This window comes from Clavelina lepadiformis, chromosome 4 (assembly GCF_947623445.1).
Source record: "Clavelina lepadiformis chromosome 4, kaClaLepa1.1, whole genome shotgun sequence".
Taxonomy (NCBI): domain Eukaryota; kingdom Metazoa; phylum Chordata; class Ascidiacea; order Aplousobranchia; family Clavelinidae; genus Clavelina; species Clavelina lepadiformis.
Window position 1 is genome coordinate 1,900,640 of NC_135243.1, and position 26,312 is coordinate 1,926,951.

Genomic DNA, 26,312 nt, shown 5'->3' on the forward strand with positions numbered 1-26,312 from the left:
GCATTCGAGGCAGATGCTTTAGCCTACAAGCCGTAGCACCAGTCGCATTAGATTTGAGCAGATATAAGCAATTTAGAGCTGAACTCTACAAAGCAATTAGCGATGATAAAAACTTACATATAACGCTTGGGCAGAAATATGATGCTGAAAATATGACACAAAACCAATTTCTGTCTTACAACAAATTTTATTTCCACAAAACTCACTCTGGATATTTCAAATCACAAAAATCAGCAAATCTAAAATATTACAGCAAATTCACCTTCAACATAATGCAGTGAATATTTATTTGAATAAACATGTCTAACAATTATAATTATGACATCACTATTAGTTTATGTACAAATATAAATCCATTCTATCAATGAATTAGTAAATCTGTAGATGGCGCATCGGGTTCAGCGATCGCTCGATGTAGCAGAAGTCCGCTGTTCGAATCCCGGCCACGACGCAATTCTTTTTATAAAAGTGAATCGATGTGTGGAAGGAATTTTTATAAAAATTGAGTAAATAATGAATTTCTGTTTAAAAATGAAACCTACTTACCATTATTACGTCAGCAGTGCTTGCGTGAAGTGAGCATGACGTAATTACCTTCGCCGCCATAACCAACGCAAACTTCCAACCGCTATAAATTAAAAATTTTGTTAAAAATTGAATTTCTGTGCAAAGTTCAAGTTGACACAAACATGACAAAATATAAAGAATACCGAGTCATGAAGCTGGTCAAGGGCGAGTTGAATTTTTTGTTTCTCGCTCGAATTTGCTAAGTATCTTCCATCTTCGAAGCAACCATACATCCACAGATATTCTTCAATTTTAGCGAAAAATTCTGGTCCTGGAATGTCTTTGATTATGTTGCCATAGATGTTCAACACTTTTACCTGCAGATGAAATGTTTGTAAACTACAACCTGGTGTATTGATGCAGCTAATATATTACTACATACAAGTTAATATTACCATTAATTGGTTAATAACTAACCAGCACCACGCGGTCAGATTTAGGCCTAGCCTACTGCTCCAACACAAATTCTTGGTTTTTGAATTAAATAGAAATAATTTTGAGCGGCCAATTAAAACAAGTATCGAGTATTAGTTGTAGAAACAAATCCTGATAATAAGTTTGCAAAAATATTTTCAGTTTTAAATAAAATGAAACTTTTCAGTTGACCCAAAAATTAACCGGTACATGTCAGGCTAAAACTGATCCATTAAAACTTTGTCATTTTTTTATTAAAAAGAAGAAATTTTAAGCGACCAAGTTTATCGCAGATTCCACATTCCTTGTAGATTCAAGTAATCACTAAACCGTCGCAAAATTATTCTGCAATTTTATATAAATTAGCACAAAATATCCGACCTACACTGCCCAGTAATCTCAACAAACTGCCTTGAAAAATATCTTCGTACTAGCCATTATGACGTCATAAGCACAAATGTAAACAATTCATTATGACGTCATATGCTGTTCTAAGCAAACGATAAAAAGTTGAATAAATCGTCAAACCTTTCCAGGCATCTCAGAGATCGCCGAAATTAATCTTTCCACATCATCAGGGGAGAAGCAGTAGTTCAGATCAAGCTTCTTTAACTCCTTTTGTTGTTTTCTTAAAACGTCACAAAAGATCGCGGCTTCCGATGATGACAATTTCAATGGATACAGACTCATCTCTGTTGGAAAGCGCAGTGACGCCATATTGAAGAGTTCCATGTCGCTGGATTCGTTTAATTCGCATAAAAGCGAAATATATCTGCGTTTGTTATTGTCGCCACCTAAACAACCATAATAGTTAATTATTTACCGGTTGTAGTTCGCCGCGTTATAGAAATAAATTTAAGACGGAAACTTTTCATGTTTAAGCGACAAAGTCAAGTTGAAAGCGAAAACTTACTTTTCTTTAAATTATCTGTTTGGGACGAATTAAAAACAGAATCAGGCATTTTAAACTGAAGATAAACTTAATACAACAACCAGAACTGATCTAAATGACATGTGGCCTATTTAGCCGGCAAATATTTTCACCAGAATTACCGGCAGCCTACTAAGCTAGGCTCTGTACACTAGCACTGGCAATATGTTTGCAATAGACATGTAAATTACAAAACTTACTTTTACTTGGCCTAGTAGGCTGCTGTACTAATCTACCAGTGATTATGTGGAAATATTTCCCGGCTAAATAGGCCACATGTCATTTCAATCAAGTTTCACAAAATATTATCACACAAATATTTTCACAGCACCACCAGTCTGTCAGCAGCCTTACTGTACTAGGCCAAGTAAAGATAAGTTTTGAAATTCAACATAAATGTGTGTTCTGCTGCTTATAGGCCTAATGCTTGTCTATGGCAAATAATACATAACATGCACATGCAGTTTATTGAAATATTTGCAGATTTAGGACAAAGTCAGAAAATAAACTTACGTGACCAATCTTGCAGTTTCTCAAATCGTACCAGCTGTGACTTTAGTGCTTCTATCCAAATCCTCCTCTTCTCAGCAACATCTGGAAATAAATTATTATCCAGCTTAATACTGACAGGTGACAAATGTGGAGCACAAAGCAAAGCTCATTAACTTGATGAACTTGATTTCATTTGCATGAAAATTCAAACAATTTAAGGCAACTTAAATTAATAAAATGCATGTAAACTACTAACAGTAACTGAAGTGTACCTTTGTTTCCCAGAGCATAATTAGTACTAATTGTCTCAACACCTGAAGTTGTCTAACTCAATGCCTTTTCAACTCAAGATATGATTTTAACTTTAGCGTATCACATTTAAGAACTTCAGCTGAAGGTTATTCTCAATATAAGCAACAACAAATGGAAACAACTGTTATGTGAACAATTTAAGAAACTAAACTAAGTGAGACAAAAGCAGTTGTAGAGCTCCACAAGGCTAGTGTACTAAGCCAAGAATATCAGACTTAAACAGATATAGCAGTAGCACAGCAACAAACATGGGTGCTACATCTAATAACATCATCATGCTGTGTAATAGGCTACTTCTATCCCGTGACCCGACACCTTATCGAAAGACACTTTATCGAACGACACTTAATCGAACGACACTTTATCGAAAGACACTTTATCGAACGACACCTGATCGAAACGACACCTGATCGAAACGACAGTTGATCGAAAGACACTTTATCGAACCGAAAGTTGATCAAACGACACTTTATCGAACCGACAGTTAATCAAAACGACAGTTGATCGAACGACACTTTATCGAACCGACAGTTCAAGCAAGATTTTTGCGTGTTTCTCAAACATTGAAACAATGGGTCATTGTGATGTTCAGCTATCTGTCCATGTTTGTTTGATAAAGTTAGATTTTGTAATTTTTGAGATATTGTGATATTTATATAATTTTGCTCTCTCTCCGCATTGAAACGTATTACTCATTTACGCACCAATAACTTGACTAACTATTCTTTTTCGTTCTCTTTTCACAGCGGGGGCGCGGCGTAACAAGAAGAATTTATAGAAATGTGTCACTTTTAGAAATACCTAATTTACACTAAATTCACTTTCTTTAGTTTTACAATTATGATGTATACAGGAATCCAGATGATGTTTCTACTAACCTGTAATAATCTCATCGACGCATAGGTTTCTAGTAATTAACGATTGCAAATGTGTGTGCGGGGTTGGCCACACCTAGTTTTTTTAGTAAACTCGCGAGCTTGGTTAGGATAGGGTTAAAAGATCCACAATTTATCGAAACAACTGACGATATGCACTGTTAAAAGAACGACAATTTATTAAAAGAACTGACAACATGCACTGTTAAAAGCACGACAACTGACGAAGTGCACATTTCAATCGCATTCATTTAATTACAAGTTGTGTGCAATTGCTCGAAGATAACTTTTTATGTCCATATTCGTTGAGTCATAATTTTCGACTATGCTCTTCAGCCGTTGGTTGACAGCGTCGTAGCGCGTGATCTTAGCTTGCTTTTCGTGAATTTCATTGTTGAAAATATTTGTTCACATGTGTACGTGCTACCAAGCATCGAAGCCATTTGTTTTGCGCTGTCGGTCAAGCTGGGATAAAGACCACTTTCAAGAAGCTACTTTGTGTAAAAGTCAGGCAGCGACATGCCCCTTGCTATTAAATTTTGCCTTCAATTCCTTACTCTTTGTATCTATAATGACTAGTCTGGTCTACTGTACAGACAATCTCGTACTTAGTAATTCTCGTGCGTATTCTTGTGATATCTTATTAATATGTGGGCGGGCCGGCCGCCATGCGAAATCGAACACTTTATGATACAAATATAAAATATAGATATAAAATATAAATCGTCAACTTTATGATATATACATCACAATTCATTAATGCACACCATTACAAAGACCGCACATCACAATGGCTCATTGTTCCAATGTTTGAGAAACACGCTAAAATCTTGCTTGAACTGTCGGTTCGATAAAGTGTCGTTCGATCAACTGTCGTTTTGATTAACTGTCGGTTCGATAAAATGTCGTTCGATCAGCTGTCGTTTCGATAAAGTGTCTTTCGATCAACTGTCGGCTCGATTAACTGTCGTTCGATAAAGTGTCTTTCGATCAGCTGTCGTTTCGATCAGGTGTCGTTCGATAAAGTGTCTTTCGATAAAGTGTCTTTCGATAAGGTGTCGTAGTACCCTTCTATCCATTCTTACTGTTATCTGATAAAACTTATCACATCAATAATTTACAAAAAAGAGTCTTTGTAAAAGATGATAAATGAATGCAACTATTATACCCCAGTCATGTGTTTATGGTTATTTGCAGCCAATTTTACCAGCCTATTATAACTGGAAGTAGGTTGATTGGTCCTTTTACTTTGTGCTAATAGGTTAACCACTTTTCGATGTTATTATTATGCAATTGTGTTTAAGTTCTTGGACCTAAGACAACAATGTCCATAAAAACCATCAAAGCTTTGGTAAAATATGAACAGAGCTTTCACATTGGAACATTTCTGAAAGCAGTAACCTAGGAAATTTAGCTTGAACGTCATAACATTTATTATATGCAAGTTTTGCAGTTTGTTAGCCAGTACAGTGTGCTAAAATATACAGTAGCTTAAAATGTGGGCAAAGACAAAGCAAAAATGATTAAAAAGGATTTTGATTGTAGCTCTGTAGTTGCAACTGATATGAAAGTATATTTACCGGTAGCCTTACATAGGCTAACTACACAAACTACTCAGAAAAATATTCATATTTCGTTTTACATCCTACCAGATTCTTCACTATGTTTTTGATACACTGAAACATGCCCTAAACTTCGACAACTTTTCTTGGAATATTACTAAGTTTTAGTCAGACATAAAACGTAAGTTTTTCACATATATGCTTATTAGTTATTACCGGTACTTTACCACAAGTTTCGGCTTCAGCATTACCCTTGTCCTGTGGTGATGACGGGATTATTCAGACGCCATGTAACCTCCATACCCCATTAACAGTGATAGTGTCCATCTTAACTGCGCAACGTTTACTTTTAGAGTATAACTAAAATTTAAACAGCTGTGCAAGTAGCAGTTACAGTTAACTTCATCAATTGCAGGTCTGGATCAGTTTGATACAAAATGAAAACAATGAATGAGCAGAGCTTTCACATTGGAACACTTCTGAAAGCAGTAACCCAGGAACTTTAGCTTGACGGTTATAACATCTATTATAAATTCAAGTTTTGCAATTTGTTAGCCGGTAGTGTGCTAAAATTTACAGTCACCTAAAATGTGGGCAAAGACAAAGCAAGGCAAAAATTGATGTTCAATGATGATTAAAAAGGATGGCAATGGCAAAAATGATTAAAAATGGCAAAAATGATTAAAAAGGATCGTAAATGTAGTTCTGTAGTTGCAAATTACACGAAAATTTGTTTACCCGTAGCCTATACATAGGCCAACTACTGCACTCAAACTTGTCAGAAAATTATTCATATTTTGTTTTACATCCTACTAAATTCTTTAGCCTGCTATGTTTCTTATGCACTGAAACATGCCGTAATATTCGGCAACTTTTCTTGGAATATTACTAAGTTTTAGTCAGACATAAAACGTAAGTTTTTCACATATATGCTTATTACCGGTACTTTACCACAAGTTTCGGCTTTAGCATTAACCTTGTCCTGTGGTGATGATGGGATTATTCAGACGCCATGTAAGCTTCATACTTCATTAACTGTGATAGTGTCCATCTTAACTTCGCAACGTTTACTTTTAGAGTATAACTAAAATTTTAAACAGTTGTGCAAGTAGCAGTTACAGTTAACTTCATCAATTGCAGGTCTGGATCAGTTTGATACAAAATGACAACAATGAATCGATCACGTGACTTTGTTGTTATTTTGATTATTTTCATCGTAACCCTTAGGGACGATGTTTCCACCAAACCTTTGCAAGTTTTAATAAATCCTTTGCTATATGCTTCGTAGTACTTTAGGATTGATTTATAATGAAAATAAAACTATTAAAATGAGCATTTATTTTGTATTCGATACCATTTGAAATGAAATGTTATTCTTTGCCATTATATTATTGTGATGTACGTTTTAGCCTTCTAGGCCACATTTGCCTGATTTATTTGTGGCAATTATCATCGTAATTGTTTATGTCTTTGCGACCACCTACGTCGGCACAATTTTTCGTCCCTCATATTTAAGGCTTAAAATAAAACGAAAAACATGTGATTGAAGGGATACGTTATTGTAGTGTTATTGTGGAATTAGAAGTTACAGGGATGTCAATTCAATGAACATCATATTGACAAAGCTTGTCATGTTGGAGCGAGTGCAATAATATCATGACCCTTGCGGCGCAATACTTCATCACCGATAGATACGAAACTCATCCAATTTAGCGAGAAAAACACAAGCTATAACTTTATAACGATGAACATAAACGTAAGTCAAAGTAAAGAAAACTTGCAATCGTAGCTTATAAATTCTTGTACCAAGTCCTATACAATTAGGCACTGCTCTATATAATACAGAGTTTCTGGTACCGTTGAGCGTTGGTACTTTTGAAAACTGTACCAAATTACTCTGCAAAAGCATTTGCAAAGTACTGTAACAAGAACATAACGGTACAAACCGGATGATGAGGATGCCTTCATATATTCCTGCTGTTCTGTATACCTAGGTGAAAGTAAGGCTGATGACTGATGTTCTGGAGATGATATCTTCTCCTCTGCTGGCTTTTGTGTAAGTGAAATCTGCTCCTCTATCTGATCATCTTGTCTGAATAAGTCATAATTGCTTTTGTCTCTTTCATGTCTAATATAAACTCGTTTATGGAACAGCAAAAACTTTTTAAACTTTACCTGTTAAGGCAGCAAAAACAGCGAGATAACAAGCACGAGCGGTCTCGCTGCTCGTGTCCAGATGTGGCAATCTTGCTGATGCTGGAATCTGCAAAAAATATATCGTTTGATCGGTTTATGTTTAGAAAATATTTGCATAATGGCAAAACGTTAACAGAGATAGGTATTTGCATATAGAACACTTTGCGTAAAAAAACTTTTTTGATGTCTACTGTATGATCAAACGGCACATAATTATAGCTCCAAGAATCGAAAACATGATATAAGAGACTGAAAGAAAATTGATGAAAACCTGAAAACATCTACAATCACTAACGCTTGGGTTTGTAAAGGCACCCTTGGCAAAGGTGGCACCCTTGGCAAAGGTGGCACCCTTGGCTCATTGAACCCACCCGGTCTTTAAGTAATAGTAAAGTAAAGATCGTTAGATCAGTGCAATAGTAGAGAAAATGTCGAGTGTTACACCGGAAGCTTGTTTTTTATGAATAATGCTTTAATAAAGAAACTGCTTCTTGAACAGGAACAAATTATTACAACAACTTTTATTTTTGTCGGACATTTCCTTCCTGCATATCACGGCAAGTTATCTAACGGAAGCATAACTAAACAAACAGCACAAATGGTAAAACCACGATGTTTGTATATTATCAAGTTTTTTTGTGAAAACGATTCAACAAAATATGCAACATGTTTCACATCTTCTTTCTTATTAATTATGTTTTTCATAAATGTGTGCAAAATCTATTACATTATGGTACAAACCGGATGATTCCACCTCCTCTGCCTGCTGTTCTGTAGACCTAGTTGAAAGTAAGGCTGATGAATGATGTTCTGGAGATGATATATTCTCCTCTGCTGGCTTTTGTGTAAGTGAAATCTGCTCCTTTACCTGCTCATCTTGTCTGAAAATGTCATAATTGCTTTTGTCTCTTTCTTGCCTAGTATGAGATCGCTTATAGAACAACAAAAACGTTTTTAACCTCACCTGTTGAAAGGAAGTGAGGAAAAACACGAGAGTTCTGGTTGATCGTGCCCAGTTGCAGCAAAATTGCTGATGCTGGAATCTGAAGAAAAGTTGATATTTTACAATTTTCATGTTTGAATAAGCTTAATAGTAAATCATAACTTAAAATGCACATTACTACTATCCTGATAATACCTTTCATCATATCTATGAGCAGACCGCAAACAAATCTCCTAATAACGGACCACTTCTCATCGGAAAATAGCTCGTTTGAAACAAGGGTTTTAAACGTATCCATGGGCAGTTCATTAACGATGAACTTTGCGGTGAAAAACTCCTGATACAGCTGGTGGGCGAAGTAATACTTCACGTGGCCATCAAACACGCGGCTGACTGCAGCAAAATGAGCGTAAATGCCGACGACGATATCTTGTATCTGGTCTGGTTCAAGACCAACTGCTCTGAGGTCGTCACGTGTGATGACAACCGAAGACCTCATGGTGGTTTTGTAAGCCACTTCACTGAGCTGCAACAACAAAACAAGTAATAATATGTTCTTGTACATTATCACCATTTTAGGTAAACAGAAACATGTTCAGTTCTCTCACCTGCTTTACTAGTAAAGTGATGTCTTCGTGTTTTGCATTGTCACTGCATCGGAGGTTCTCCAAAACTGTGGCAAATACCCGCGTTGTGGTGATGATTTTTCCAATTTTTGTTGTAGGAGCCAAACCTGCTGCTATAACTAACTGAAGCAACAACGGGTTAAAACAAAGTGCAAGCACAATTTTAGCATTTCGGGAAAAATCATTCCAAAGCTTGTCGGCTGAAGCACCAGCGTAAAAATAAAACAGTTTATTCATAGAGTCAAGGGGCAGATCACCAAGTAAGATTGTAGAGTCTGGACGTAGTGGAGCAGGAAGCGTGATGGCACTGTGAGGTCTGGAGGTAAAGATTAGCTTAATGTCTGGAAGGAAATGTTTATTGCATAAGTTGGCAATGAGGTCTGGTACACTTTGGGGAGTATCATAGTTCACTTTGGGTACTTTGTCTTTAAGTGACCACTCCGCCTGATCCAGACCATCAAAGAGTAGAAGACAACTTTTCTGATTTTCTTTGATCCACTCCCATGCATCCTCTCGAGTGGTTTCGTCTAAATCTGGATAAATGTTATCCATAATTAGCTTCCGAAAACTGACCTTTTCGCCAACTGGCATCTCCATAAATTTATAATAAAGACATTTGTATTCTTCTGTTTTGGCTAATCTTTTGGACAAAGTCGTCTTTCCGGATCCGGGGAAACCTATGAAGGCGGTAAAACGTTCGTTGGACTTCAGCAGTTCTTCAAATTCAATGTCCTCATCCCGCTTAAGTGTATCAGGTTCACCAGTTGACGGGGCATAAGTTTCATGTTTAGGGACTGCCCGTCCTTGGAAAAAAGATACCTTGGTGTACTTTGGATGGACAATTGGAATATCTGCTACTGAGACGTCGATTCCAGCTTGGAGACGGATGTCATCTTCACGGCGTTTATTTTGCTGCTGCAAAACTTTTCCAATAGCTTCCTCTCGCTTTCCGAGTTTTCGGTGGTCTGATAAGAATACAGACCTTTAAAGCATGAATTTTTAAAACGGAAACTGCATAAGGCTATATATTGGTTTATAAATCGGAACAGTTGCAGAACTCACATGTTATTTTCCTCAGCAACTACGGCATATAAAACAAACATTAATAGTCCCTTAAATACATCATTGTATAAACTAACCTGCTTTATTTGCCTCCAAACATTTCGTGAATTGCTGTTGTTCATTGGGATGATCTATGGAACAGATGAAAAAGATTAATGCATCGTTGGAAGGAAAAATGTTCTTAGGAAAAATTTGGGTTTTAGTTCCAAACCCAAATAAATACAAGCCATGACAGTGCAAAAATGGAAAAGCCTTGACTAAAAGTTTAAATCGTTTCTTAATCGTTGCTATGTATAACTGCTAACTGTTATAATAAAACGATAGTATGATAATAAGTGCAGCAGTATTCTTTTAACAAAAATTTAGTTTAGCAAACAAAAGTCGTGATGAGAAATCGAAAACCAAATAATTACAAAACGTGCCAGCAGTTTTGTAAAGTTTCCAATTATTAATATTTCTCGAGGTAGCAGAAGATAAAAGCATAAAAACTAACAATAAATTAAATAAAATGAACTAATAACCAATAATAACTTCAGTTAATGTTTTAATAATAAAATGTTGTGAAAATACCTATTTCAACTTATGAGTTTAATTACCTATTTCCTTGATAAGTTTATCAAAGTTATCCTCAAATGATTCTTTGCTAAAATCGTAGTAGAGTTTTCCCGACACCAAAAGAGCTTTTGATAAAAATTGTAAAAATATAAATGTTAATTTGTGGTGAAAGCAGGTGATGAAAATCAATTCAGTAATGAATATTAAAAGATAAAAATAGAAACAAACATTAACATAACCTTATTAAAATTATTGGTTAGAGGAAGAGCAGAATATATAGCACTCTTAAAGTTAACAATGATTTATCGCCACAAGATTTCGTATACTTGAGTTTGCGTCTTCTGGTGTAACAATTATGATTAATAATGAAAATAACAATACTAAATATAATGTTACCATTCAAACCTCAAGCAACATCCCATTTTGTGACGTAGTAATCAATTAAAAATATTAACCAGTCATAGGCATAAAAATGCGTTGAAAACAACTGAGCACAAATGAAAAGTATAATAAAAATGCATACCTGTCCAGCCTTCCATTTTATAATTGTCTTGGGTGATAATGGGTATTATACGTTTTCTCTTGTCAGCGGCAAGTTTGCCTTCCCTTTTGCAGTTTTTACTGAGTTTATAATTTTCAGACAGAAACATGAGGACCAAGTAAGCGTTGTCAACAGCTTCATACATTTTGTCATAAATGTCTCCTCTCATCTCGTTTTTATCAATCCACACTTTGTAACCAGCGGCAGAGAGTTCATCGGATATCTGCAAAAGTGCGAAAAAATTAAACTAGATTGTTAAGTTAAGTTTGTGAGGAGCTAATTCGCAACTCTTCTACTTTCGTAAATTTTCTAAAACCAACAAACGGTTTCGGTTATTAGTAATTTTCAAAATAACTCTAAGGCGAAAACGGAGTAGAGCATCTTATAACATCCACATCATCTAAGTGATGGTTTTGCTGATATTTAGGATATGTTTATGAAATAAAACTTTCTTCCTGACCCTAGCACAAATATTTAAATTGAGAGTGAGTTTTTGATAATTGATTCTATTAACATTTCGTGTATTTCGTTAAAACCTGTATACTGAGATCATAAAATATATTTACAAACCTTATGAGCAGGATCCTTTGAATCTTTCCAGTTATAACTGATCATTATATGCTGGTTGCCTTTGTTGTCATCCTGGTGTTGATTGGCCCCAGGTCCACAAGGTGAATTTGTTGCTTGTGGATTATTAGGTTCTGAAATAAGATGTAACATTTAAGCTAATATGCATTGGTCTTGTACCGCTGTTGGAAAATAGAAGCACGAAGCACTTAGTTAAAGGGCGACACAAGTAAAATAATTCAGGTAGTGATTAGCTTTTAACTCGCATGCAATATATGAGTTGAAGCATCTCTCAATAATCACAACAAAGAACTTTGCAATCACTGAAAACTAACTCCAACCCAATTGTATAATATCACACACATTTCCACCGACATGGCTTGATTTTGCACGATATCTGATAATCAAACATTATTGAGATATAATTATACCTATGAATTATGTTGAATACAATGTTTTGTAGCAGAAATAAATAATTTTGAACCAAATTTAACGTTTGAAAGTGTGCTTTAGTCACCAGGTGAAGATAAAATTTCTTTAGATTTTTTTAACGTAAACTTTTTTCTAGGTTATTCTTAACTTTTTTTTAATTTCATTTAAAACATTTTTTCCTGTTTACAGTATTTGAAAAAAACAAATTCACACAAAACTTTGGCAGAGTTTGACTTGAGTGAGATTATTAAATCTACTTATAGGTTGAACTCGAGTAACATTTTTAAACCGATGTATAAATAAAACTTTAAAAAGGTGCAATGTTGCACACTTCCAAAACATACCTGCAGATGAGGTCGTTGGTGGATTGGCGATTAAGGGACTGGTACTTGGTACTTCAGTTTGTGAAGTTGATGCTGAAATTGGTTGTTTAGTTCGCGTAAAACCGGTTTGCTCTAAGATATGAACACATTATATAAAGCATGAAGCTTTAGAAACTTTAGTAAGCAACAAATAATAACTTGCAAATAAAACTTCATATAATTTTAAACCGTTGATTTTAGCATCTTCATGAAAATTTGCAAATATACCAGATGTTGCCAAGATGGACAATTACAAGCCAAAACAAACGCAGCACACAATAATGACTACTGTAACAATGGTATAGGTGTCTCAGATCATTTAGCAAATTGCTTCTTAAACAATGTTTGTGAGTGTTGAATGGGGTGTTATTCATCAACAACCACTTTGCATTTTAACATACGCTCGAAAGTTATGCCCCACATCCCCACAAAACAGAATTCACAGAATTCACAGATGTGTAAAATCCAATCATGTCCCAAACAAGAGCAAGGACTTTTAAATTTAGTTAATATATAAGAAAACATGATTAAGTTAACTTACCTAATACACCACTCGTGTTCCTTTCTGCATGACATATTGTTGGTTGAATGGCAACGTTTCCAGAAGCTGCAATAAAACAGAGATTAAAATTGTCTAAATTAAAATTACTGAAACCAGTTTAATGAAAATAGATATAAGCACAATGAATGTTTGCAAAAGTAAAACAAATTCAAAAACATCAAACTGTATTTTAAAGAAAATATTTAATTGTACATTATTGCAGTTTCTAAACACAAAAGTGATGCATTTGAATCAGATTCAAACAGAAATTGAACGTATCAAATATACTCCTTGTGTTTCGGATTTTAATTAACTGTAGAATTTGTAACTTATTTAAACAAAACATGATTAATACATACAGTATTCACTGCTATTTTGTCTATAATCTAATCATTACTTGTAGAAGGTATCTCAGTGTTCAAAGCATTGGATTGATTGGTCACTTCTGAGATGTCTGTGTGGGGTTCAACCTGTGGATTTGCTTCGATCGGTTGCTTTGGATGGGTCGCATCAAGTGGATCTAGAAATGCAAATATCAGCATATACTACCATACGTACAAATGAAATAACTAACATATGAAATAGAAACACACATAAACTAAGCAAAACAGTCCACAGGTTGGCAGATAATACAAAAGCGGCATATTTGGATCAGATTTTAAACAAACGTTAAAGCATCGAATATGCACCTGGTGTTGGGGTGTTTAATTGAGGAAGGTCAAAGGGATTATTTGCCGACTCCTGCTGCTCAATGCTTGGTTCAAATCTTTTTGCAGAATCTTTAAAATATATGGTAAGCTCAAGAAGAAAGAAAAACAATGTGATACCATAAAAAAAGACAATAAGCACTTTACAAGATAAAGTTGTATGGTTTTATAAGCTCACCTAAAGAATTTATTTGTTTCTCTTTAACTTGGGTTGGTTTTATATTTTTCAAGTCCCTGATGTATTTTTGCTTATATTTTCTGTTGTCTCGGTATTGTCTTTGATCGTGATGTTGGTATTGTCTTTCATCGTGGTGATAAATTTTAGGAGCATAATTAATCATGACTGTCTCTGTGTATCGACAAAAGTTAAGATTTTCATCTATAAAAAGGCATCACAATAATATGGAAACATAATTTAATAAATGCAACTAATAGGCTTTATCTTAAATTTTTAAAAAAAATTGTGTGCCTATGTATTCAGCAAAATATTTTCATAAAACTTACCAATTCTGCTTTCAGCCACTCTGCTTGCAAGCTCAATCAACCCCGGATCGATTCTACTTACAGCACTCTGAGAAGTTTCAGCATTTTCCATTGTTTGCAAGATTTGATTTCCTGCATCTGCAGGCCCTTGATTTTAAGCAAAGAAAAAATAAAACAAAATTTATTTTCTATCAAATTTAAAGGAAAACATCAAAAAGTTTATTATTAATTACAGCAAAGACAAAAACTTAATCATTTTAATTTCAAATTACTCACCATGAGACATCCTCGCTTGCATTGCAACAGCGCCTGATGTTCCAGGTTGTTCATCACTTTCATCTGATGAGCTCTCTTCATTGTTATCAGGTTGTACAAGTTGAGGTTTATCTTCGGTCAATCTTTGCTCTTCTGGGCTCGACATACTTCAACGTTGCAGTAATTATCTTAGCTTATGTTTTATACCTGGTGGACTTTCGATGGCTATTTCCACATATTTATTCCATACAGCTTACAAAACATGAACTTTATTGCTATTTTGAGACAATAGTGTTTTCACAAATATTCCCTCCTGGAAGAAGTGATTTGGTTACTACAACTAGTCAATGTAAGCTGCCTACGTTTATACGGGTTACAAGCCTCAGGTGAAGTTATTGAAGGTGGACATCGACCACAAATGCGTGGAAAGTCGTATTTTTGTTGCTGCAACCTACAGAGCCATGCGAAATATATAGGCCTACTTTTTGTCATATATAACTACATACGAACTACTTCTAAACATAGACATAATGCACACTACATCTTTCATACTTTGTTTGTTCTCATCTCGCTACACTCTACATCTACATGCCGGACACCGGTCGATAGAGACTTTCACTCGTAAAATATTTGCAGCATGGCTCGACCCTGGAAAAAAAGCTTCCTCACCAAAGGCGGACTTTCAAACCACTGAGCGGTTAATCGGGCGGTTACAGGATAAGAACAAAAGCACACACTGGAAATCAAAAGCACATTAAACTTCTTTCTTAAGCTATTTCTGCACAAAGCGGCTTCGTAACGTTCGCTCAGGTATCAGGTTTCCAGCGGTGAGCTGGTAGTTTTGACGTCATCCTGCCCGGGTCCAGGTCATTCGAACAAAAGGGTAAATTTCAAACATTTTTAGATATCTCAATAATTTAGAAATTGCGTTCCAATTATTCGGATGGATGGATTTCCAAATACTTGGATGCTTTGCATCATCGGCTGCCGATTATGTCGTAACAAATAAACTTAAAGGCTATAAACGCTTATTCACAGAAAGATGCTTAATTGCACAATACTTAAATGACTGTGTCACTTAATTTCTTGATTAAGTCTTCTTGGTAGCCGAGTGGTTTGGGGACTGTCCATGGAACAAATGCGACTCGTGTTCCGTGGTCGACGTTCAGCGACCTTATCCTTGCAATGTTCTTGGCCACGCCATTAATATGATACAATAAGGTTATAACCACACTTGCTCCTGTTCAGTGGACAAGGTAGTCAGTTCTAAATTCGGGAAATACTATGTAACAAATACAAATGTGTGACAATCGGAATTTGCACAGAAGCTAGCTCGGACACAGGGGCTCGAGCGATGAAGAATCATCGCCGGGTTTAAGTCGCATAAAACTTTTGTCAGTCCGAAGATAAAGATGACCATAACATCACAATACCAATTTCTCTCTGCTACTCGTCAATTGTCCAAGCACAAATATTGTAAAGCGAGTTGTAGAAAGCAAAGTTAATTTTCCAACTATCGGAGGTTTAAAGTCTGGCTTGTTCTATTGTTCATGCAGCCTTAATTGAAACGTTGAGCTTCTAAGACGCGAAGTTCCCTTAACTTTTGTTCCGTTTGACGAGTTTTGTCGAACAGAATCATTTATTATTAACTTCTCTCTAAAAAGAGTTCATTGTTTCTAGATAGGGAATCACGTGCCAAATTGTGGCGTGACGTAACAGAAAACCAACGGAAAAGCAATTCACCGACAATCGAGTGATTTAAAATCATCAACAGAATTTAACCAACGTATAAAGCTTAGTGACGTATTTATGCTACACCCACTCATTTGCCGAGTCGTAACTAAGTCATTAAACTCGAGTCCCAAGTCAAGTTTTTTGAAAGAAGTGACTTGAATCTGTCAAGTGAATCTGTCTTAAACTAGACTAGCAAATACAAACACACAACCAGAATTAAACTTGACTGATCGAAACACAACGATTTAGTGCAACAAAATAGAACTTAAGCAACATCCGGAGAGAGACGCGAAGAAAGCGAATAAACCAACTGATTTATAACTGAAGAATTATTACTTTTGTCTCTAAATTTATTCAATGATGATGGTCGGCTAACAATCACATTACACCAACACAGCACATTGCGCTGCCGCTCCAACCATAAAATCGATTCAGAACCGCATTGAGCAATATACACAGTTGGCCACTTGATGTTGACAAAGCGCAATTGAGATAGCAATCTCCGTTCAATGAATCAAAGCACAGACACAAAGGCCCAGACGTCCACCATAGTGGAGGGTTGTATCAGACATTCAGCAAATCAACGATTTCATTCAATCAAAACATATTATGGCGTCGAACAATATTGCCTGTTCTAATTAACAACGTAACACTTTATGAATACATTGCTTTCGACGGTAATTACCCTAATGCGACACTAGAGGTAAAATTCTTAAATAGGTGTATTACAGCGTAGTCCACTCGACCCATCGAAAATCGGAACATTTCAACATGTTTTATCTGGTTGGTCTTGATAAACTGTTTAATAAAATAATTTTTACTACATGTTTAGAAGAATACCGTTTGTTTCAATGCAGTGGTCGCCGCTTTATACGTTCCGGTATAATAAGCCCACCTGCTAATGGAACCCGATATTGCGCGGTTCAGACGCACTCCGTTCATTCCGGTAGTAAAATACCACACTTAATAAACACGAAACCCCGTTTCATATGAGCCCGTTTTCCAAACACCATCGCATAATATTGAGTGCAAAGACGGAGTGACCAATTTGCGCAGTTTGCTTCAAGCCAAGTGCAGTCAAGCGAAGCGTCGTTTTATTTCAAGCACATTTTGTTTTATTGTAAAGGTTGGAAAAAAAATTCTGTGTAGGCTAAATAGTTTGGTACCATTTATCCCTAAATAGACCTACCATGGTCATCGGACACGACACATCAAAAACAAACACATCTTCCGTGAAACCTTTTCATATGTTTTCGTTTCGGATCACTGGTTTCTGAGAACTTTTCCGGGAAAAATTTGATGAAAGCCCAAATTAATGACGTAGAATTTCTAAGAAACGTGTTCTTTGACGTAGCAACGGTCGCAATGAAGCGGCCGCATGAAATAAAAATTCAATTGAAAGAATAAAGAGCGGGAAAATATTAAACAATGGTTGGAATCTTAACTATTGTAATTTAAGCTGAACCAGGTTTCACGACAAACTCATTAAGTACAAAGCATCTCTTTTTCTCGATATTGTGGAAGGCTTCATATAAAATTTTACTAAAATTTAATCGAACTTTTTAAAGGATTTTGTAAAACTGTTCCAGATATGAAAGTTACCAACCGGTTTCGGTTCAATGAACAAGTAATAAAAGAAAGTCGTTAGATGTCGGATTGAACCGATGCTAACTTAAAAAGTCAATTGATGCCATTGGTGCGTGGCCATGACAGGACCGGCAACTTTCCTTGTCTAACAAACAAAGTTTGGTCAAAATTCAGCGGCTAAATCATTTGTAACCAAGCGCAAGCCGCACTTTGCACTGGGATTGTTACGAACAAACGTCACAATGAAGCAATGACAAAAGGTCTCAGTGCAAACAAAGTTTAAAGTTGGTAGAGTTATCAAAACATACAATAATCATTGAAACCATTGTATTGACCAGACGTTTTAAGTCAACACATCACTACAATGGATCCTCAATGTATTAGAATGCTGAAAAGTTACCTCGGTTCTAATATTTGCGACACAACCCAAGGTAATTTCAGCTTTCCCACAACTGACAACATATTCGCAGTGACCTTTTTGCAAAAAATGTAGATGAAAATAAGCCTAAGCCCAACACATATTAAGCCTCAAATAATTCAAACTTTACCGCTACTAATTACCACATGTTACATGCACGTAAATTGATGAATCCCACCGCATACACAGAATAAGCCAGCAAGGAAACTTGTGATTATATTTGTTTAGAACTTGCTTATTAAATGTTTAAACACAAATTAAGCAAATTGAACGGTCAATGTACGAAAAAAAATCAACAACTAGAAAGACATTCAACAAATTACTACATTGTTTGATCATTAATAGACTCACCGGTTGTGACGTCATGGTTTTTCCCCGATTACGTAAGTTGTAACTCACAAATAAACTAAAAACTACCAGAGCTTTACTGCCTTCAGATAAATTTGAATTTGAATTGAACTTTGCACTATATTTCGCAGGCCGCGCTTGAAAACCGGGATTGTTACGAACAAACGTCACATTGAAGCAATGACAAAAGATCTCAGCTCAAACAAAGCTATAGAGTTGGTAGAGTTGTCAAAACATACAATAATGAATGAAACCATTGTATTGACCAGACGTTTAAGTCAATAAATCACTACAACGATCCTCAATGTATTAGAATGCTGCAAAGTTACCTCGGTTCTAATATTTGCGACACAACCCAAGATAATTTCAGCTTCCCCACAACTGACAACATATTCGCAGTGACCTTTTGTAAAATATGTAGATGAAAATAAGCCTAAGTCCAACACATATTAAGCCTCAAATAATTGAAACTTTACCGCTACTAATTACCACGCGTTACTATCACGTGACATGATGAATCCCACAGCATACACAGAATAAGCCAGCAAGGAAACATGTGATTGTATTTTTTGGAATGTTTAAACACAAATTAAGTAAATTGAACGGTCAATGTACGAGACAAAATTCAACGACTAGCAAGACATTCAACAAATTACTACATTGTTTGATCATTAATAGACTCACCGGTTGTGACGTCATGGTTTTTCCCCGGGTGCGTAAGTTGTAACTCACAAATGAACTTAAAACTACTAGAGCTTTACTACTTTTAGATAAATTAAAAAACGATAAATGATGGATTTGCAGCAGAATAAAATATTATCAAAATATAAAGTCCCTATAAAAGAAATCAATTCCAGGGACGGCTTTTCTTAGGCTCCTTAAAACCTGCAGGTTTCCAAGCAATCAACGACCTGGACAAAATAAGTGAATAACATGTTAAAAGCACCAAATGACAGAAGTGGTCGCTTTCCACAACAACACAGATAGAATGAATGACACACGAGTCATGCGCAGTCTCAACACTTGGTCACGCTTGAGCGACGTTCCCACAATTCCAAAGACCAAGGCATGCTGTGGAATGGAATTGAAATTTTCCAAGGTCCATATCCTGCAAAATCTTTCATTTCATATTCCATACTTTGTACGATATTAACGCCTTCGAAAATGGAAGAAACCACACTGTTATAATTTTAAAAGTTTGTGGTGAACGCACTTGATTGTGTGAATGAGCGTGCGCGTGTACTGTTCTGGGAATGCGTGAACTTAGTTCAATTGTGTGAATGTGCATTCAACTTTATTATTGAAGATTCGTTCCATTCCAAAAATGAAATCTTTCATTCCACTCCATACTTTAACAATTCCATATTTCCTGCCAAAAACAAAGACAACTCCGAGGAGAAAAGCACCAAGTTCATGGCCACACGGAAGTTGTGTCTGTGTGAGAGGAGACCGAGCAGCAGGTGTAAAGCTGTTGACTACGAAGGAGAAATTTATTCAACTTATATGTCACGAAACCCTGCACAGAGAAGTAAAGATTATTATTATCATAAAACTAGGAAAAGTTTGTTTAATGCTTGGTATAATAATTAATCGTTGTCCTCGGACTGAGAACAGTATTTGCAAGTTTTAAACATAGCGCCGATTTCTCATCGCTCGAGTCCCGGTTACCGAGATAGCCTTTGTGCAAATTTTGATTCTCACACATTATTTATTAGTTTCTCTTTGACTTTTACACAATAAGTTATCGCCTGAATTAAGAACTACCCACCAGGTCCACTGAACAGGAGCAAGTGTCATTAATGCCTTGTCCAAGTGCGTTACAACTGCGGGCTATAACGCCACCGGGTGTCCATAAGATAAACTCGCTGCCAGGAACAAAACGTTCCAGCAAAAATTCCTTCAAGCGGTCGAGGTTCTTATATGACTCCTATACACGAGGGCTGTAGGTTTTTATTGCTTTTGAAGAAAACGATGTTGGAAATCTGCTTTAATAGCTGCAGGGCGCCACCTTGAGACATACTTTACAGCAACAATACTTGCTGGATGTAGCAAATAAATATAAAATTCCTTCGCATTCTACTTTCCGCTCTTAATTTCTGTCCACTTGGCAAAATCTTTCTGCTGAATAACTTGCTTCAACAAAAGCGACGTTCTTAGCTTTATGTCCAGTTTGTGATGATTGTCTCATTTATTCCAAGTTGTCCGGTGGAAAGTGTGAACGTGGTTCCCATTTTACCGAAGATGTTCCCATTTTAAGCAAAGAAACCCGGTTTAGAGTTATTTAATGTGTTTGAAGACTAGATTTTGTTTTCTATTGTTCCTCCACCTGTACTCAGGACTAAGAAGCTGGCAAAATAACCAAACAAGTAGCTAAGAATTTTTAACAAACCAATAAAAACGTTTACTGCTACTTGGCCATCGCCTCATTCGATGTTAAACGGTTGCAAAATGCGCGCGAAAGACGAACAATCTTTAAAGTTTCAAAAACTCAAAACTTTCATTTCTCTGCAAGAAACACGTACTTTGCTCGAAAAGGTAAAACTATGAGCAATGTAGTGGAAGACGTAATTCTTTCTCCAATGGCACGTCACGCTTCAGAGGTGTTGTCCTTTATAACATAACGATGTTACATCGACTTCCAGATCCACCACCTGCATTATAAGAAGGTCAAGTTTAACGACATTTTAGCAAATTCTCCACCAGAGGTCGTGCGCTGGTGATGAGTAATATTTAAGGTTTGTGAAGCAAAATGGTCAGAACTTTCGTAATATCTCTCTCATCCTCGTAACACCGGTTCCTACATCGCCGCTTTTTCATCTTCCAAGATTATCAAATATTTCATCACAAACTGGTTGTAAGTGGGTACACGGGGAATCCCCTTTACATTCAGCTCCATAGGGTTGGAAAACCCTCCTTTCGCTCAACACTGACGGGGTTAAGTTTTTTTCGAAAGAAAATCTTCTTCAGACCAGACATGCATCACCACGCAAAGAAGAAGGTCGGTTGCAGCTATACACGCATACTGTGCATACATGGAATACTTGTGCGCATTCGCAACATGTTCCAGCTGTTCTCTGGACTTCCGCTTTGCTTTAAAAACTTTCAAGCTGTTTCCGTCTTTCAAAGTCATATTTGTCGCCACTGATTCGATAAGTCTTGTCACGTGTACGTTACTTTGTCCTATTTCATCGATTTATTCTGGCTAATATTTATGAATCAACACAACTTTTATTACGTAATAATAGGTAATGTTAAAACGTATTGTTATTCAACGATATTACTCTTTGCTTTGTATAGAATAATCATTATTACAAAAACCACAGAAACCAACCATTGTTTTGCTTCGTGTACAAGCGATTACTTAACACCAGCGCAGCAAATAATATAAAATATTCACATGAAAGCCAGGAAAAATTGTAGCGCACTAGCGCCAACATGCGGTAGAAATAAAGGCGGCCGGATCAGTTGATGTTTCAGAATAAGGCGCAGGGAAGGTCAAATGAGGTGATCAAAATTGCGTATTTGTGTGGTTAGACGAGTAGATGTGAGCCGGGACCTTGGGTAGATACAAACTTACCATGAAACATATTTTTACCTTGTGGGCCGTGTATAATCGGTATCTACTGTAACTTACCAGATTTCAAAAATGGATTCTTAGAAAGGATGCTGACTCGAAACTTTCCTGCGTCGTTCTCCGCATCAGGCTTGTATGTGGAGTAAGGACGAGATTGCGATCTCTCCAATGCTGGGCTGTAAGGTCACTCACAAGTAGTCGAGAAGCTTCAACAACACGCATCAGGTCGCATGGAGCTGGATTTTGTGTCTGGCTGGTGTTGGAATAAGCTGCATTTCGCTTTCAGTGAATTATCTCGCAAAGATGTTTCAAAATTAAAACTTGTAGAAGCAGTGCTGGGGCTGATGCACGTGACAAGGTTTGAAAGAGCGACATCAATAATTCGACCAGATGTCCTTTGAAACTACACCGCGGTTATTTTGCGAGTGACGCAAAAAATATTGTCTACGAGTGCATCAAAATGTGGCTTAAAAATATAAAGTTTTGAAAAAATTCAGTAACTTTAAAAAATCAAAACAGCTGCTAGAACAAGAGTTTAATAAACGACACTGACAGCGTTAAGTTGTTTCAAAAGAGAATCTTCCTCAAAACCCCGTCTCCGCCAGTGGAGGAGCTGCATGGAGGTTCTTGAGGACGACCAGATATCTGGATATCTGATAGTCGGGGTCGAGTATGGACCACTTGGGTATGTTGACGGGAATAGGGGCGAGGCAGCCCTGGTTAAGCGGGATGTCGTAGCCCACCATGCACCTGAGGAAGCAGATGATGACAGACTTGCTGATCGCTCTCGGCGCGTTCAACTTGTTTATCACCATAGGGGATGTCCCTTCGAAATCGAATGTTGCGCTTCTCGATATGAGCTCCTGGACCAGGTGGATACCCTAAACAGAAAGCTTCGTTGAAATGTCTGTGATTGATACAGTTGTGACGTCACAAAGACACTTACCTTCTGGTTAGCGGCAACTAGCGCTCTCAAGTCGGCCAGGTTGCCATGGAGATTGTGGGTTCGGTTGCAACTACTGAATTCTCCTGGGAGCGTGAGAAACGCTGTTACTTCTGTGAGGTAACAAGTAAAAACAAGTTCAATAGGGTTTAAAGCAGTGGTTCCCAACCTAGGGTTCGCGGACCACTTGGGCGTCCGTGAGTGTCTTGGTTGCATGTAGGCTACTTTATTTCTCTATTGTTTGTGCAACGAAAGAAGAGAATCATAAACATTTTAAGACACTATTTCATTGAAATTTGCAGCAGCTCTCAAATATATCCGATATTACAGTAAATATCCCTCAATAGTAGGTTATGCATTAAATAACAAGACATTTTCTGATTGAATTCTTGGCAAATTTTAGGTAGGGGTCCGCAGGCTTGAAAATTTATTAAAAGGGGTCCGCGACTAAAAAAACATTGGGAACCACTGGTTTAAAGGTAATTCTGACTCATTAGAAAACCAGAAACCAATTCGTCATTTCACACAACAACTATCATGAAACTTTTCAGCATCATATGATACGAGAAAGCACGTCATTCACAACATTATCACATAAATCACAATCACATCCCAGCATAAACCGCAACCTTCTCAAAATGTTTCAGTAGCGGTTGGTTAACACAAACACCGTTGCTATACAACTATGAAATTTTTGAACCTCATATGATAAACTTCGTGATCAGATCTATAACATTTATCACATCACCAAGCAAATCACGTGATTGTACTCACGAGAGTAAACAGGAAGATGAACTCCTTCAGCACATGGATGATTGGAGACGATGCAATCTCATTCATTGATCTCTATTGCCCACATCTGGTACTGCACGCCATCCAACATGGCCCCTAGGTGGCTTGGGATGTGAGGAGCGTTGGAAACAAGACGACCATCGGGTCCGAAAAGAGCGCACGAGAAGTCAAGTCGTTCCTGTCGATTCATAAAACGCAAATAAAACATTGATTGCTTTCACGACACACAATGATCATAATAGAACTACACCTACTCAGCTATCAAGAACATATTTACACAAGTATGTCTTGCAATATACACAAGACTATACGGGACTTTCAACGACTGAAGCACAGATAAAATGTCAAGGGCTGGGAAATCTTGGTGCAACATATTGGTTAGAAATTAGACCAAACAGATAAAAGCAGTGTTGGACGATTATCTAGACCAGTAATGTATAAATAACAAACATGTTAAAATATGACAAGTTCAAGCCAGACAAATACCTTAATGTTAGTGGATATTGCTGTCCGTTGTAGAATCCTACCCATCTGTTCTGCAATGCTCATGAACCTTTAATGTCAAAGGTCAGAGGTTATAATATATTGATAAGACCAGTGATCCCAGTCTAGCACACACACAATAAAAGTTAATCAGGAATGACAAATAACCCAACCTCACTTACAACTACCCCCATAATCATTGCATGCATTTGATATTCAATTTCCCAGTTATTGTCGTTCGGGTAAATTGTCAGTAATAAAAATCGCTTCGAAAAATTCAGTCCACAAAATAACACCTATATATTTAAAATAACGGAGAATGACAAAGAACCCAGCCGCACCTTACAACTACCGCAATGGTCATTGCATGCATTTGATATTCAATTTCCCAGTTATTGTCGTTCGGGTAAATTGTCAGTAATAAAAATCGCTTCGAAAAATTCAGTCCACAAAATAACACCTATATATTTAAAATAACGGAGAATGACAAAGAACCCAGCCGCACCTTACAACTACCGCAATGGTCATTGCATGCATTTGATATTCAATTTTCCAGTTATTGTCAGTTATAAACTTGCTTCCAAAAACTGTATCTACGAAATAACACTGACCTGTGTGAAAATATAGAGAGTTGGATGGCGTCCAATTCCTTGCCAATATGCTTCGGCTTTCCCTTCCCTATCATGATGGTGATGTCACCTGAATAAGCGAAATTTTTGCAAAATTGTAATTTCTAATCACGGCAAGCTGCAATGATGTTGTCAACCTATCATGTAAGAAAAAGACTACCCTCATCAAACTCTAAGTGATGTCACCATGATGTCATAACGCAATACCTTTCTTAGTCATCTCTGCCTTGCAGTCGGGTTCGACCAAGATTGTGCTATTCTTGTCGATGATGATCGCTGGACCGTGAATCACCTGACAGGTCCTCAATGAAATGGACGCTAATGTCGAGATGACCTCCATCGAAATAACTTGACATCACCTGCTCAACACATGCTTTATTATGACATCACTTATTGTAATAAACAGTCAATGCATGCAGTTGACAACATGCATTTGCTCTTATGTCTGGTAAGATCTTATGCACAGAGAATCAGAGCATACTTAGGTAGGTAAATTTTGCCATTTTAATTAATGTTTAGTGACAGTAGTAACATGAACTACGACCTGGATACCATTTGTATCATGTTATCTTCACAATTGCTTTATAATTTACCTCGGATTGATGAAATTATGCACGGTTTGTGATTTAAGTATTTGTAATAAGACGATAGCACAACATACACATAGGTGCAGCAAATAAAAATTTAGCATTGATATTTAACAACACTTTACATCATCACTAGGGCAACCAAAAGTCAATATGGTCAATTTTTTTACCTGCTCAGAATGCTATGAAACAAGCACAAAACAAATTTCAGCTTTGTACGAAGGGTGGCATAGAAGTTATTAGGTCAGATAAAGTCAAAATGTTATGTTAGGTCAAAATACGGTCAAATTGTTTCGTTAGGTCTTTTTCTTAGGTCAAAATCTATTAAACTTGTAATTTTGTAACCATTTTGTAATATTATTCTTCCGTTTTTCTCTTTTCTTGAACCACAAACAATTCCAGTCCCGCAAATTTTACTTAGAACCAAAGCCACAAAGAGAGGGAAGGCTTTTCAGCACGTTTGGTGACGTCACGATGTGACGGCATTGCATTTGAAACTGCAAGTTGTCAATCGTAATACGCAGAAACGAAAAAAAAGTCAACACTAGAAAAGCATTTTGTCATTTTTAAATGCAGCTTTAGGTTAGAAAATTGCTGTAGACAGTGTAGAGACTATCAGTATAGCGTTTTTCAAAATAAGGTCAAAATTTAAACGATTTAGGTCAAAATAAGGTCAAAATTTAAAATTTTTAGGTCAAAAAACTGGTTGCCCTAATCATCACAAATCATATTGTTACCTGTCGTACAACATTTGCTCCGGCAACAACATTTCCAGACACAGATTGGCGTCACAG

General features: G+C 36.6%; 1 protein-coding gene across 1 annotated transcript; it reads right to left on the reverse strand.

Moving 5' to 3' along the window:
• Positions 1-556: 556 nt before the first annotated feature.
• On the reverse strand, positions 557-14,715 carry LOC143451657 (uncharacterized). The gene is made up of 22 exons (XM_076952360.1): positions 14,445-14,715; positions 14,190-14,315; positions 13,864-14,034; positions 13,668-13,757; positions 13,376-13,498; positions 12,979-13,044; positions 12,420-12,530; positions 11,647-11,777; positions 11,059-11,299; positions 10,577-10,660; positions 10,058-10,111; positions 8,901-9,883; positions 8,488-8,818; positions 8,314-8,392; positions 8,091-8,230; positions 7,329-7,416; positions 7,100-7,245; positions 2,426-2,506; positions 1,664-1,775; positions 1,510-1,609; positions 711-884; positions 557-628 (listed from the first exon to the last, which is right to left on the reverse strand). Exons 1-22 carry the CDS (start codon positions 14,587-14,589, stop codon positions 557-559), a joined length of 3,648 nt encoding a protein of 1,215 aa, XP_076808475.1. The 5' UTR covers positions 14,590-14,715.
• Between the last annotated feature and the right edge of the window lie 11,597 nt (positions 14,716-26,312).

Coding starts and splice junctions, on each gene's coding strand:
- LOC143451657 (XM_076952360.1), bottom strand. CDS start 14,589: ATGTCGAGCCCAGAAGAGCAAAGATTGACCGAAGATAAACCTCAACTT. Junction 13,499..13,667: donor ATTAAACACCCCAACACCAG/GTGCATATTCGA, acceptor TTGCATTTCTAG/ATCCACTTGATGCGACCCAT. Junction 7,246..7,328: donor TGTTTTTGCTGCCTTAACAG/GTAAAGTTTAAA, acceptor TGACTTATTCAG/ACAAGATGATCAGATAGAGG.